General features: G+C 43.2%; 1 protein-coding gene across 1 annotated transcript in view; it reads right to left on the bottom strand.

Moving 5' to 3' along the window:
- Nucleotides 1-15,158, bottom strand: part of SND1 (staphylococcal nuclease and tudor domain containing 1) — a 422,592-nt gene that overhangs the window by 170,169 nt on the left and 237,265 nt on the right. Inside the window, exon 14 of the mRNA XM_007089922.2 lies at nt 3,950-4,022. Coding sequence (XP_007089984.2) covers nt 3,950-4,022 — 73 coding nt within the window. The remainder of the gene's footprint in view (nt 1-3,949; nt 4,023-15,158) is intronic.

Here is a 15,158-nt window from a genome sequence, read left to right as displayed (position 1 = left end):
TTCAAATTCATAGGAACATCCTGGCCTCGAGGGAAACCAGAGGATTACAGAAAGGACAACAATGACTTAAAATACCACACTTCCTTCATCTTGAAAAATGAGAAATAAAGGAAACTAGTAATTTCTTCAGGATCCAAATTACCAGACTGGCCATATTTTTTTACCTTAGTGGTTACCCTGAAACCAGATGCAAATGATGCAGAAAAGCCAAGTTTAACAAACCCCTGTCCAAAAGGTGGGGTTCACTCAGTTGGTGGTATCCACAGATGCGTGTACCTTGTGGAAAATACAGCACTCCGCTGACATTAATGGCAAGAATCCCCATATTAACAAAAAAACAACAGAGAAAAGAACCACCCAAAAGTTGGGAGCTAACAACATTTTACAAAAATCAAAAAACCATAACAAGGTCACAATATGGGAAGTGGTACAAGAGGCTCTAATGGTGGAGCACAACACAAAGTTGAAAAACGTGTCAAGTAGCCACTAGGCAGGCATCCAGTCCAGCCCCGGGAAGGAGGAGATACGAAAAGTCCTCCTGGCTTCACTGCCCAGAGGCCAGTGTCTCTCTGCCCAAAGCAGACACTCTTCTTCCCACTCCTGTGCTGGGATTACTCCCTTCCCACCACAGGAAGTCAGCCAAGCGGCCTTACACGTGCTGAGTCTTCATACAAGGCCTGTTAAGATACTCTCTGGACTTTTACACGATGAAACCATCTCTGAAAATGTAAGAGAAGAGGTATGGACAATGGGAGAAACTCAATGCTAAAAGCTGGAGACCATGAAGCCTAGAACAAATTTAATCATGACGCAACATCTTCTGTATAGCACATTTCTTGGGTGTGTTTAGGAGACAAAATGTGATGAGCTTATATATGTCTTTTGTTTTCATTCCAAGGATGTGTACTGGGATGAGAAAAGGCATTATGCATACATATCGGATCATACTAAGCTATTTTGGCAGTATATTGCATGTCTGATCACCTCAACAAACACTTCCATTTATCATGACCTGCAACTAAGAGGGGGAGCAATGAAAGGTAAAGAGACCCAGTTAAAAAGAAAAAAGAAAAAAGAAAAAAAAAAAGATTCAGAAACTCTTACAAAACCATTATACACACGTGTATTTCATTGCCCTTATTGGGGGTGTTTTGTCTTGATCCACCTGTAAGCTATCTGCCTGTCTGACCCTATGCACTCACCTGTCGGTTGGACAGTAACGTGGCCAACATGCTTCAGGAAGCTGAAAAGCCATTCATCTCACTTAAAGGGCACAAGGGAACCCAACACACACACATACTTAACACAACATGGTGACGGAAAGAAGAGGAGGTTAGAAACAGAGAAAAACTCCTCTATTACAGAGGGCACTTAAAAAAAAAAAAAAAAAAAAGCCTGTACTCAGAGCGGAATCATGTGTGATGGAGGCAGACAAGGTCATTCTGACATCTATTTAAATGGAACAGCCTTTTCACTTTCTCCCACTTGTTCAAGCTTTCTCTTTTTTTTTTAATTTATGCAGTAACTGAGGGAGATAGAACTCACATGTATTTTTAAATAACGTTAAGAACAAACCAATTCTCCAATATCAATACAGAAAAGAAAATAAAGATATGTATAAAAATGAGCTATAGTTGGGAAGGGGGGAGCGAAAAAATAGGAAGAAAAAAAATGAAGACAAGTTTCATTAAGACCGTTGCTGCAAAAAGGAAAACACAAGAAAACACCAAAACACAACAAGGTATAAACATGAGATTTAAAGATGGCAATAAACATCATTAGGACACTACGCTGGCAGGTGCCAAAAGCACAGCCCTGAAGCAAATGTGCCTCCATCTCAAATACCTGCCGAGGACTTTACCTCACTGCCAGTGGGAAATCTGAGCAAGAACATGAACTCCACAGGCCAAAAGGGAACAATATCCCCAAGGTTTAATTCATCTTCCAGAAAGCCTCGAAGTGTAGAGCTGACATAAGTTTTTGGATGGGCACATCTGGCCCGGGTATAAAGGAGTCACCATTGTGTTTTCCAAAACAATTATTTATAACTCCTTTCTCCCTGCGGTTGAACAGCCAAAAAATTGCCCTTTGATTACTCCAACATCTTCAACAAAAGAATATTAAGGAAAATATTGTTGAGAATGCCACAAGAGACACATGCAGCAATTATTACATATGCCAACAATAACTCAGCAAGGTAAGCCACAGGGAAAACAGGCCTAATACCAGCACGCCAGGAATCATACCTGTTAACAAGGAGCCTTAGCAGATACACCTTAGCCACCAGGTATCTGGGCTTCAGAGGAATCTAAGCTACGAAGAACGTATATCAACATACCTCATTCATTAAGCAGAGGCACAACTTTTTAACAAAAGTCTACTCAACACAGGGAACACTATTTACTCTGTAGTCTGCAGTGACTGGTTACAGAGTAAGAAAAGCTCAACGGAATACCAATGCTTAAAATGAACGTGGTACTGCTATACCTAGGCAAGGGACTGCTGGCCAGACACATTTATAATACACAATCACAAGGAACAACAAGCAAAGTCTCAGCCAGGCTTGGGAACACAACATAACAAGAAGATAATACACTCTAATCCATCACTGCTGTGGGCTAGGCTGTGATCTAGAAGCTTGTTTATAGGAGTATTTTCTTCTGGGTGCCCAAGGCAAGCTCCCTGAGAATGCAAGCTAAGATTTACTAGCTGCTCCTCTGTCATCTCCCCTGGGCGATGTGATGCCCCCTATACATGACCTGGATCCCCTCCTTAACTGTTAAGTTACTGTGGAGTTGAAATGGATGGTGTGTGTCCCAAGAGCAGAAGGTGAAGTGATGAGCCAACGAACTTTCCCTGGGCACCTGATGAAATCCACACCTGAGCCATTCACTCTTCCCTTACCCAGTTCTGTTTCTCTTCATTGCTGCTACCTGACACTGCTGTTTCCCTTTCCCACTTGCAGGTAAGGACTTTTATCAGTTTTGTTCATTGTTACATCCTTAAGTGCTCAGAGCAGTTCAGACACAGCAGGTATTCAAATACTTGGTTTTTTTTTTAATTTTTTTTTTTTAACGTTTATTTTATTTTTGAGACAGAGAGAGACAGAGCATGAACGGGGGAGGGTAAGAGAGAGGGAGACACAGAATCTGAAACAGGCTCCAGGCTCTGAGCTGTCAGCACAGAGCCCGACGCGGGGCTCGAACTCACGGACCGCGAGATCATGACCTGAGCCGAAGTCGGCCGCTTAACCGACTGAGCCACCCAGGCGCCCCTCAAATACTTGTTGAATAAATGAATAAACCCTCTCAACTAACAAAGGTATCTTCTTCAGTCAAGATATCCTAAACGTGGAAGGGTAAAGTCCTATTCACTGAGTAGTCATTTGGACACAGCCCTTTGGGAGCTCAAAAGTATTCGTGCCTTCCATCCTTCTGTGTCATCTGTGTGTATTAGCTCACAGGAAGCACACACCTTCCTCCCATTTCGAAGCAACCGGAGGGAAAAGAAGCCATAAGGAGATGACAACTAATTTTTAAGGCTGTCCTAAAATCTACACTTGACCTTTTCCCAGTAAGACTTTCCAGTCATCTGGGGAATTAAACAGGGATTTAAAAAGGAGGTAATTTTTTTTTTTTTTTTTTTACTACAATTGGGAAGAAATATCTTCTAATATCTCCTAATCATTAAAACAAAATGGAAAAGCAACACAGTACCAATTCAGGTGAAGAGATAGACGGAGGTTTTATGCCCTAGTTTGAATTCTGCCTTTTCAGAATATAAAACAGGATCTCCATAGATGATAAGCAGCAGCCCTGGAAAAATTCACATTCTGTGTCTAAAAACAAATGAGCTACAGAAAACACATAAGCTGAAGTCCTTTGGTGAGTAAGCAGCCAAGCTCTTGGCGCCTCTGAGCCACACAGCTCTATTCAGGGACACAACTCACCCCAGATATGTCTGCGACACGGTGGATAGGCACTTCCTTCTTGCTATGCAGTCCTTTGCCATTCTTAATAGCTCTGTAAAGGAAGAAGAGACAACCCGATTAATATACAAATCACATCAGGAAGGGGTAGGAGGGCGGGAAAAAGGGGTGAGAAGAGAGGTCATTCACATGGAGGGTCTATCACCACACAAGTCACACTGCACACTGCTGAGGAGCCGGTCTCCGCAGGAGCGTTTGGTGGAGGGGAGAAGACAAGCCTGCTCTGCTAAGCCCAGTTACAAGTAGTTGGCGGCTAGTTTCAGCTAACGGTGTGACTGGTAATCAGAAAGAGCTCCTGAACTTGTTTCCAAATTAAAGGCATTGTTCCAGGCACAAAAGAAGAATCAGTTGGAAGAGCACACTCCTAAGAAACAGAAGTAATAATGTTTCTCTCTGCGTTTAATCACATGAAACATTTTAAATGCAAAATATGCAGCTAGTGTTCCAATTCTAATGGAAATAAGTTCCTCCCAGGTAAAAAGATAAGTTGCCCTGAATGAAGAAACACTGTACAGAAGTCATTTCTAACAGTGGGGGAAAATTAGCAAAGGCTACATAATTGACATTAAGCCTCATTTTAAATCAGTTACAGGTTATAATAACCGGATTTAGCAGCGGACTCTGTCACACATCTGACCACTGGTTGGTTTGCTGCAATCTCTCATCTTTTACCTCCCAATCCCTTGAGTGGTAGCTTCAGAGACAGAAGCCTAAGCATCACTGGGTGTGATCACTCATGTAACAGTGAAGGACCAGGGAACAAGACCTCGCTACACTATTAGATAAGACCTATCTCTCTACTGCCAGACTCCAGGCCAAAGCAAGTAACATTTTTGAGTTTAGAGAATAAAAAGTAGAGATTCGGGGGTGTACCCACTCTGCAGACTAGCCTTTTTAGAGTTTTTGAATTCCAAAGTGCAGAGAAAACTGCCCAGACCAGGACAAGTATGTTGGACCTTCACACTACACACCAGCAACCACAGTGGACCTTCCCCCCACTCAGGTTGTCACTTATTAATGACAAGAAGCAAAGGCAGCACTCAGCAGGGGTTACTTTTAGGTCCTAACTTTTAAATCACACTAATCAACTGGGGTGGCTGTTTCTCTGTGCAAAGTGGCATTGTCTTAGTTCTTATATACTTGAGCTGTTACCATCTACCACTTGCCCCTTCCTCCAACCCTGGGGATCTCCCATTCAACTACTCTGAAACGTCTTCTATTCCGAAAGAACAATGGTTTCCATACCGTCTATACTTTCTATTCCATGAAGAGGGTAAGAAATGAAAGTACAGATGTTGAACAGGAAAAGCAAAGCAGAACAGTCACTCTGACCTGCGCTGCTAACTGAATGAAAGCGCCTCATTGTTCCCCTGAATTCCCAAGGCTCTTCTTGAACTTGAATCCAGGGCTTCAGCCTTAGAAATTGCAAATGGGTCAGAATTTTCCATTTGCAAATTAGTCCAGTAATTTATAGTTTAGGGAATGTGTTAAGTGACCACAACGGGGCTGGTTTTCAAGCTGTGCTTCTAGAACCTTGGGATTTGCAATCTAATGGCCGAGGACAGGAGGATGGTTATATGGAAAATCAGTGGCTTCAAGCCAGCAACAAACGTGACTCTTCTACCCCACAAAGTCCAGCATACAGCCTCTGCCCCCAACAGGCTCTCCTCATTTTGCTACCATACACTCAAAGGAGCAGCCTTAAGAACAAGAAGCCTCAGTGAGGCGAGGCAAGCTCAGGCAAGCCCTGATTATAACTCACCTTCCTTTAAGGCGAGGCCTGCTAAGCCTTCTGCAAGTCCTCTGGGGCCACAAAATGCCTACAGCCTTATCCTCTTCTAACAACAAGGACAACCAAAATAAATGGACCTGCCCTATAAACAGACGGGTTCATGTGACAGCACGGCTGAACTTGTGGCCTTTCAAGGGGGCTGGAGAGCATTTCATAAACTACAAGGAAAAAAGAACACGGCCTGGGCAGTAAGTTAGAAAACAAAGGTTCTCGAGGCAAAAGCAGTGAGGTGATAAACCAAAAATTCTGTTTTCCTTTAGTGACCCCAAAGTAGTTTTGTGCCCAAAGCAGAAACCCAGGACTTAACCAAGATTCAGCATGCTTGAGGGAGAAAAAATAGTACTCTAAAGCCAGAACACATGAATAATAGTGTACATATGACATTTAAAAACCAAAATTCTTGGGGCGCCTGGGTGGCTCAGTTAAGTGTCAGACTTTGGCTCAGGTCATCAACTCACAATCCATGAATTCCAGCTCCACATCGGGCTCTGTGCTGGCAACTCAGAGCCTCGAGCCTGCTTCAGATTCTGTGTCTCCATTTTTTCTCTCTCTGCTCCAAAGCTCATGCTTTGTCTCTCTCTCTCTCAAAAATTAAACATTAAAAAAAAAACAAAAAAATTCTTTAGAATTAAGTATTAATAAAAATTTTTGAAAAAAAGAAAAACTTTATGTTCTACCTATCAGATATTTATTTGCATTTAGACATTGATTTTGGAAAAATCTTCAAAGGCTTAATCTTACCAGATTTATGAGTGCTAAATTAGATCAGTTTCAGGCACATTCAAAAGGCAGCAAGAAAGCAGTATTTTAACATCATTATATATAAACTGAGCAACAGTTCTGTTAGCTCTTAAGAAAACAGTGGCAAAATGAAAGTTAAGAATTTGTAAACACTGAGTCAAATAATGCCCACCTAGGAAGCACTCTAAAGCGGATGTGGTGCACCGGACCCAGATTGCAAAGTACGAGGGTTCTCTGAGAAATTAGCTACATGGTCTAATTCAGCTTGGGTCTCCTTCCCTGTGCTGAGGCTGCTTTGGCTCCTGTTCTCAAACTGCTCCAGAAATGACCTGGGAGGCATCCCTGCAGACAATCCTGATGCCACAGCAAGAGCTTCTCAGGAGAGCATCCGGGGAAAGTGCCCAGTGTAGAAATTCATGTATGCGCCTCAAAGAGGAAAGGAGCAAACACCAAGAGTAGCGGGCTTGCCACGGTTCTTTGCCGAAGGACATAGAACATACATCTTGTTACAGGATTCTAAGGACAGTGACATGACTGCCTGTTAACCACTGCATAAATGGTAAATGAAGGGGAGATTCAGCTTCCACTGCTCTGTCACTACCTCTCAGTGGGGCCTCCCTGCATCTCATGTGACCAGGTTTCCCTGGGATAGGTTTGGGAAGCTTGGTCTTTGAGACCTGGGACGGTAGTGAAATAGCAGGTTTGCTTCCACTGAAACCTACTCCACAGAGCAAACACCTGACTCCCCTCCCCACACTCCCACTCCCTCTCCCTCTCCCTGCAGGCTGCAACCACAGCTCAACATCCCTTTTCATTAGGCAAGGAATGAAACTCCTGACTTCTAAACTTTCTCCTGCTGTGTCTGCTTAATAGCTGCTTTCTCACAAAAGCAGGCTGGTGCTCCGGCCAGCCAGGAGAAAGGAAGCAGTGGGGCAGAACACAGCCTGCTCCTCGCAGAAGCAGCAGTACAAATATGGCAAAGCCAAGCAGTGTTGATAATGGACAGAAATCATCACCAGACAGGAAAAGGGAGTATATATCCACATACATACAAAGGGGTAACAGGGCAGAAGAGGGATGAAAACTCAGCTTTCTAGGGTGCTTCTAGAAGCCACAGTATTGGAGAGGAATCCCATTCCAATCATTGGAAAACATTTTTTTCTTTTTTTTCTTTCTTCCTTTTTCTTTTTTTTTTTTTTAGTTTGTTTATACATTTGAGAGAGACAGAGACAGCATGAGTTGGGGGAGGGGCAAAGAGAGAAGGAGAGAGAATCCCAAGCAAACTCCACGCTGCCAGTGCAGAGCCTGACCTGGGATTTGAACTCTTGAAACCGTGAGATCATAACCTGAGCTGAAACCAAGAATCAGATGCTTAACCGACTGAGCCACCCAGGCGCCCCAACACTTTCCTTTCTTTAAACAGCAAAGTTTGAAAATCTCATGTATGAGATGTTACTATCTCCCTACTAGAAGTAAAAACATGAACTTTGCAAAGACAGGTGAGAACACTGAGATTACCTCCACTGCCTCAACACCACAGGATTAGAATCTTAGCACTCTTTTTTTTTTTTAAATGTTTGTTTATTTTTGAGAGAGAGAGGCAGAGTATGAGCAGGGGAGGGGCAGAGAGAGAAGGAGACAGAATCTGAAGCAGGCTCCAGGCTCTGAGCTGTCAGCACAGAACCCAACGTGAGGCTCGAGCTCACGAACTGTGAGATCATGATACAAGCCAAAGTCGGACGCTTAACTGACTGAGCCATCCAGGCACCCCAGAGAATATCATCACTCTTGATGCAAAGGAACAGAGTTTGCTCTAAGGTTTTGGGATTCCATGCTAAGGCAGAAAAACCTAGGGCCCAAACCTCTCCAAGGCAGTTATGACATGTAACAGTTCATCCTGTGCCATAAACGGACCACGGTCTTAATTCCAAATCAATGGTGGTAGACTGTTATTTTGAATGTATATTTTTGAGTGATTACAAAGAAAGTCAAGGCTTTACAGTTAGACTCAACCTGACCCAATCATAAAACAGTTGTCTCATCAGAAATTCTTAAGTTGGGGGGGGGGGTGCCTGGGTGGCTCAGTTGGTTAAGCATCCAACTCTTGATTTTGGCTCAGGTAATGATCTCACAGTTTCATGGGTTCGAGCCCCACAATGGGCTCTGTGCTGACAGTGTGGAGCCTGCTTGGGATTCTCTCTCTCCCGCCCTCTCTGCCCCTCCCCTACTCGCTCACTAGCTCGCTCTCTCTCAAAACAAATAAATAAACTTTAAAAAAAAAGGAATTCTTAAGTGGGGGACTTAAATGAGCCTCATACTTAGGATGGGACTATCTATAAACTACCCTGAAATGGTAGAATTACACACGTGAATTTTTCTGGGGAACAGGAACTTCCCACACAGTTTCATAACAACTGCTTTCATACATAAAAGAGATCTAAAGAAAACAAAGTGGTGGATTATAGAAATGGCATATAACAGAGAGGTAGCAGGGGGATGATGAGGCAAGGGAGGCTGTAGAAGTGAGAGAGATCAGGAGTTCCTGAATCCACAATTTCCCTTTAACAACGCTTTCTCGGTAACTAGGAACCAAAATGTTTCTTAATTGCTTCGGCTTCATCACCTACACCCAATACTTCCTTCCTTCTTCTTCTTCTTCTTCTTTTTTTTTTTTTTTTTGGTTTATTTATTTTGAGAGAGAGAGAGATTGTGCACAGGGGAGGGGCAGAAAGAGAGGGAGAGAGAATCTCAAGCGGACCGCGTGCTCTGGCTTCATCTCACGAACCGTGCAATCTTAACCTGAGCCCAAATCAAGAGTCATATGCTCACCCGACAGACCCACCAAGGCCCCCCTCTTCCGTCCTAACTGTACTCACTTGGTCCTTTTGTAACCCTAGTGTCCCAGGTCCTCAGCAATTTATTCCAAGATAACATCAGGAAGCTTAAACAGGTTTTTTTTTGTTTTCAATATTTATTTTGAGAGAGAGGGAGAGAACATGTGTACACAAGCAGGGAGAGGAGCTGAGAGGGAAAGAGGGAGAGGGGTGAATCCCAAAGCAGGCTCTGCGCTGCCAGCATGGAGCCAGCTCTCACAAATCGTGCGAGCATAACCTGCGCCAAAATCAAGAGCTGGACGCTTAACTGACAGAGCCACTCAGGCGCCCCAACATCAGGAAACTTTTCACTGGCTCAATCCCTTTTGATACTGCACGTCACGCTGATTTGACTGCACACACTGCTGCACGACTTCCCCAGAAAAATCCATTTCGCCATACTGCTGCCTTCCTTTTACACCCAAAACAAAGACCACCGGCCTGTGATGTCCAGTGAGAAATACAATGCTTGGTGTTTGTGGGCCTCTACCATACATTCGCAGTTTATGTCTTCACATGCTTCCCGTGTCACTCCTTCCCATCCAAGTAGGCCCACTGTCTCCAGGCCTCATGAGTGAAAGTTATTCATTACATGTGCCCAGGCAGGTCTGAACTACAGAATGAAGAGAGTTATAATGTATCCGTAGCAACAAGCTCACCCCAAGCATTAATCAGTTACCACATCAGTGATACTTAACCTGGGGTCCTAGGTAAGCTGCAGTTTGTATGCTGGGCGTCTCTATGAAAGGATAGTAGAATCGTACTCAAATATATATAGTCATTACATTTTATCAATGTGAGTGCGCGTGTCACTCGGGTCAGCATGCCATCATGGAAGGTAACACGCTACTTTCAAAGTTCACCATGTGCTCCTCTTCATTTCTTATAGGTAGAGCTTCTGGCCCTTTGAGGGTTAGGAGTCTGTCCGTAAGATTTGTGACAGTATTTGACACAGAGGCTATGTTCACATCGTTATAAACTCAGGGTCATCCAGTTCCGTTATTGTTTGCCAAGTAAAGCTGAACAAATGACTGGTGACTGACTAATGTAGAATGTTGAAAATATTTCAAATTGGAGACCAGGATAACGCCCAAGTGACTGTAGGGCAAAAGAGTGAGGCTTGCTGACTCTCTTGGATACAGTTTCATGATCTATGCTCCCATTCTTAGGCATATTGGTTTTGCTCCCTGGAATGGTGCAGGCAGAGGAGCTTACAGCCTGGCCTCTGAACACAAGCAGAAGTACGTCGAGGACCAGAGGAGATGGGCAGTGAAGTGAGAGCAAAGCTCTGATCACCATAAACAATGAAACAGAACAAAGTGGCAGGGTTGTATGAAATTCCTACCAGACAATACCCGATAGATGACTGAAAGGAAAAGAAAACAATTCCAACAGAAAAGGTTAAAAAGCAGAACAAAGAGTAAATAACTTGCTAAACTTCTTAAGCACCTCTCACTGTGCTTGAGGTCACATTGGTGAATACAGTGTTTCAGCATGAACCAAATATAGATATCAATGAAACACAGCAGCGATAAACAATTCCTTTGGCCTTTCTACTGGTTCCTTGGCAGCTGGAGAAAACAACAGGGTCCTGACACTCAGGAAATAAGATACAGAGCAGGCACAGGTGCACAATGGTAGGTGGGGGTGCTAAGATTATGCAGCTGGATTTTCAACGAAATCAGAATTACTGATAAGAGAGACAGAAAAGATGGAGAGCACACAGACTGGAAATGAGAAAACTGAATCCTATGGTCAAGGGGAGGCAGGCAGACTAATGAGTCAGTAGGTATTATAAGGCATTAAAGCAAATAACAAAGAACTCTTAGCCATCATCTCATCTAAAACTAACATAAGAAGAAACCAAGACACACGCTATTGTGCCAGGCGTGACAACAGATCTGCAGAGCTTAGGTAAGGGGGGTAGGGGAGGGAGGCAGATTGTGAGCTCCATGTCAGCCGACTATCAGAGAAAAGCTATCCCAGTGCTAGACTGCCGGGGAACACAAGCAAACTCCATTGTCCTAGATTAGGACCAAAGGACTGGGAGAGCTGGGTAGAAATGGTCAGTATCAGTCTAAAGTCTTTTTGAAAGGACAAGGCCACAAAAAAAGGTCAGATCAGAAGCAATGACAGCTCAAAACTGCCCCAACGATAACTGCTTTTAAAACTTTCTTGATCACAAAGGCAATACATGGCCATTAGAAATAAAAACTGGTGAAACGATCCATAATTTTATTCCAAGATGGAAGCACCACTGACATAGTTTCTAAGTGCTGATACACACACCCATCCACTTATACTTTTAAGAAAATTGCAGAACAGGGGCACCTGGGTGGCTCAGCCAGTTAAGCATCTGACTTCAGCTCAGGTCATGATCTCGTGGTCTCTGAGTTCGAGCCCGGCGTGCAGCTCTGTGCTGACAGTTCAGAGCCTGGAGCCTGCTTTGGATTCTATGTCTCTCTCTTCTCTCTGCCCCTCCCCCACTCATGCTCTGTCTCTCAAAACTAACATTAAAAAAGAAAGAAAATTGCAGAATAGTTTTGTAGTCTCTTTTTTCTGCTAGAAATGATAACGAAATGAATACTTCCTTATGTTACTTTTTACATCATTTTAATCGCTGAAGATAAATTCATCACATGGATGCAAACTCCATAATTTAATTGATCACCTATTGCTAGCTGCTTATGTGAATATAATACTATTATAAATGATGTCATGAGAAATAACTTTTCCTTAAAATTAGAAAATTTTTTTTTCTTTTCATTTTTGAGAGAGAGAGAGAGAGAGAGAGAGAGAGAGCGAGTGAGCACAAGCAGGGGAGGGGCAGAAGAGAGGGGGACACAGAATCTGAAGCAGGCTCCGGGCTTTGAGCTGTCAGCAGAGAGCCTGACACAGGGCTCGAACTCATAAGCTGTGAGATCATGACCTGAGAAGTCGGAGGCTCAACGACTGAGCCACCGAGGTGCCCCAGGAATAACTTAAATAAACTGTTGGGTGCTTGCCCAATCATTCTTTAGGATAAATTCATACAAGTGGACACATACACTGTGTCATTAGGCAACAAATATTGATAGTGGTTTCCATCTCCTTTTGCCAAAAGGTGAACCAGCATAACATGCCTCACCTCATGGACTCAGGGGATAAGACCTCTTTGATTTAGGTGCTTCTTCCCTATGCCTCCCAGATACCTACCTTATCTCCACTCTTACAACTATATTTGTAATGATTTAATTGCTCATCCAGATCCCCACGAAACCATGTGTTTGTTTTTATCCCCAATGTACTTGATGAAATATTTGTCACTGTAACATGAAAAAAAAAATCAGAGAAAGCTTTAATGTGTCTTTTGACTGAGTGAAAAGCAACAGACTCACTGTTTAGAAAATGGTTTTTCCAATGTGAGCTACATTTACTGGGACCTACTAGGAAAGATTCATTGCTGTTCCACTAGAGATCGGGCTCTCTGAACCTGATGCAGAAGCAAGAGGAATGGGAAGTAATTCTTCTGAACTTCTGTGCCCAAAGCTGGAGGGGGAGAGTCAGGGGCAGCCTAAGATAAAACAAAAGTGCACAAGAGAGTTTATAAGAAATTTAGATGCAAAGAATCCTGCAAAGAAAACTATGAAGCAGATTTCCTCTTCACAAGCAGCTATAAAATTCTGCACATTGATGTATCAGTGATTAATTATTCCAACTACAGTCATCCTGAGAGATTTCCAAGGATTAGAGCAAAAGTAGGATAGGGATGTTGGTAATAGAGACTCAGCTCTCCAACCCACTCAACCACCTGACATTGCAGATGAGCCAAATCAAGCAAAGCACAGCAACCCTCAAGATGACTTCACATTAAATTAGCCAAGAGCTGGTGGAGGCTACCCTGAAGGAATCAAATTAAGGAGCCATGAATGCAGAGTATGAGGAAGGGGACAGAGACAAGAGTCAAAGGGAACAGGCAGCTGTTTACCTGGCTTGACGGAGAACAAGGACGGCTGTGATCACAGAGAAGGCCCTACGAGGCAGCGGAATCCAAAGGAATCCAAAGATTCTCCATTCCCTGGCTTGTTCTCTATTACTGAGAACCATGATCTTAATTCCAATTATAATAAAGATTATTAATCTTCCATAAAAGGACACCTATTTCGACTTATTTTACAGTGGTCAGGAATCGGGCAGTGCTTCTCAAATTTTAGTGTGTACCACAATCACCCAAGGTGTATGTTCTAAGAGATTGCTGGGACTCAACTCCAGAGTTTCTGATTCAATAGGTCTGGGGTGGGGGAGATTTTGGGGAAGTCTGTAAATTCACCTTTATAAAAAGTTTCTAAGTGAGCATGGCATTGCAGGTCGGAAGATCATACTTTGAGAACCAATGGGTTAGGGAGTCAACTTGTAAGGCATTCGAAAGAGTCAAGGGTCAATGTCAAGTGTTCTCACTTTACTGTTACAATTCATTTTGGATTAAAATTACATTTCCAATAAGATAATCTTCAAATGTCTTTTTGAAATATGTCTGAAACATATTTTGAAACCACATATTTAGGTGTTGTGTGAAAGGAGCACGAGCCTCTTAGCCAAGAGGACAGTGAGAAGGTAAGCCACTCTGTGGTATGTGCAGACAAATCGGATTACCTAGAAAGATAACTCCAGAACTTCCTCTGAATGAATATAACCACAGCACACCAATGATTACAGCCAAGACTGGGCGAGGAAGATTTATTGTGAGTTCATTATTTGACCCTGACCTGTAGAACCAGCCGGGGCTTTGTGTATAACATAGCAAAAAAACCCCTAGCGGGTTCCAACCGTCCCCAACCCCTCACAGTGGTCATCAAGATATCTCACAGCTTGAGTTCTACCAGAAGGAACTGGGGGCAGGGAGGGAAGAGAAGGATACAATAAAGAGGCTGAGCAGATCCTCCTAATATCCTGAGGGAGAAAACTATCTGGAAACACAGCTCTCTCGAAGTAGCCATTTGTGTTGCTTTAAATGCAGATTGATTACTGCTATTTGGATGTTGAGTGCATCATCTTCTCTGAAGAAAGGGAAAAGCTAAATTTCCCCACATTCAGCTGTATCGTCAAATCACTTCCCCACACCAGTTCTTTTCATGCATTTTCCGTTCCGGCATCTACTTGTAATAGCAAGTCTACCCTATTCCCCAACAGTGCACCACCCCCCAACTGACATGTGCTGAATCCCACGAACAACCTCATAACCATGACACCTAACTGCAAAGACAACATGTAGTCGGGTGTATACTTCCAGGGTCAAAAAAGAAAGGACGCCGCTAGGATACTGAGGAGAAAGAGCAGCCCCTTTCTCTGTGCTGGCCTCCAACCTGCACAGGCATGACGTGGTGCAGCTGAGTGGGGAGTACAGATCATTCACCTGGCTCCAGCTTTCTAGGATACTCGGGCTAAAAACCCAACGACACCCCGATTACACAATTCTACGATTAAACAGTAAAGGAAAGAAGAAGACTTTCAATCGAAGCTCTGTTTCTAACAATATTCAGTAGGACCTAGTTTTATTCAAAGAGAAATTTTCACTTGTTGAGGTCATTAGATTGAAAGTGAGAAATCTTGGTTTATTTAAAGCCGTACCATTAAACTATCAAAAAGATAAGAACAGAGGCTGGATAGAAGAGATGAATTTCAGGGAAATGCTCTCATGGGAAAATTTAATAGAAATGAGAGATAGAATAAAAGAAGATGTAAGGCAGGCAGTGTTAATAACGGACAGGGAGAAAAGAGGAGGGGC

This window comes from Panthera tigris, chromosome A2 (assembly GCF_018350195.1).
Source record: "Panthera tigris isolate Pti1 chromosome A2, P.tigris_Pti1_mat1.1, whole genome shotgun sequence".
Lineage (NCBI taxonomy): Eukaryota > Metazoa > Chordata > Mammalia > Carnivora > Felidae > Panthera > Panthera tigris.
Note: the sequence above shows the minus strand (reverse complement) of the source record. Positions and strands in the feature narration are given on the sequence as shown.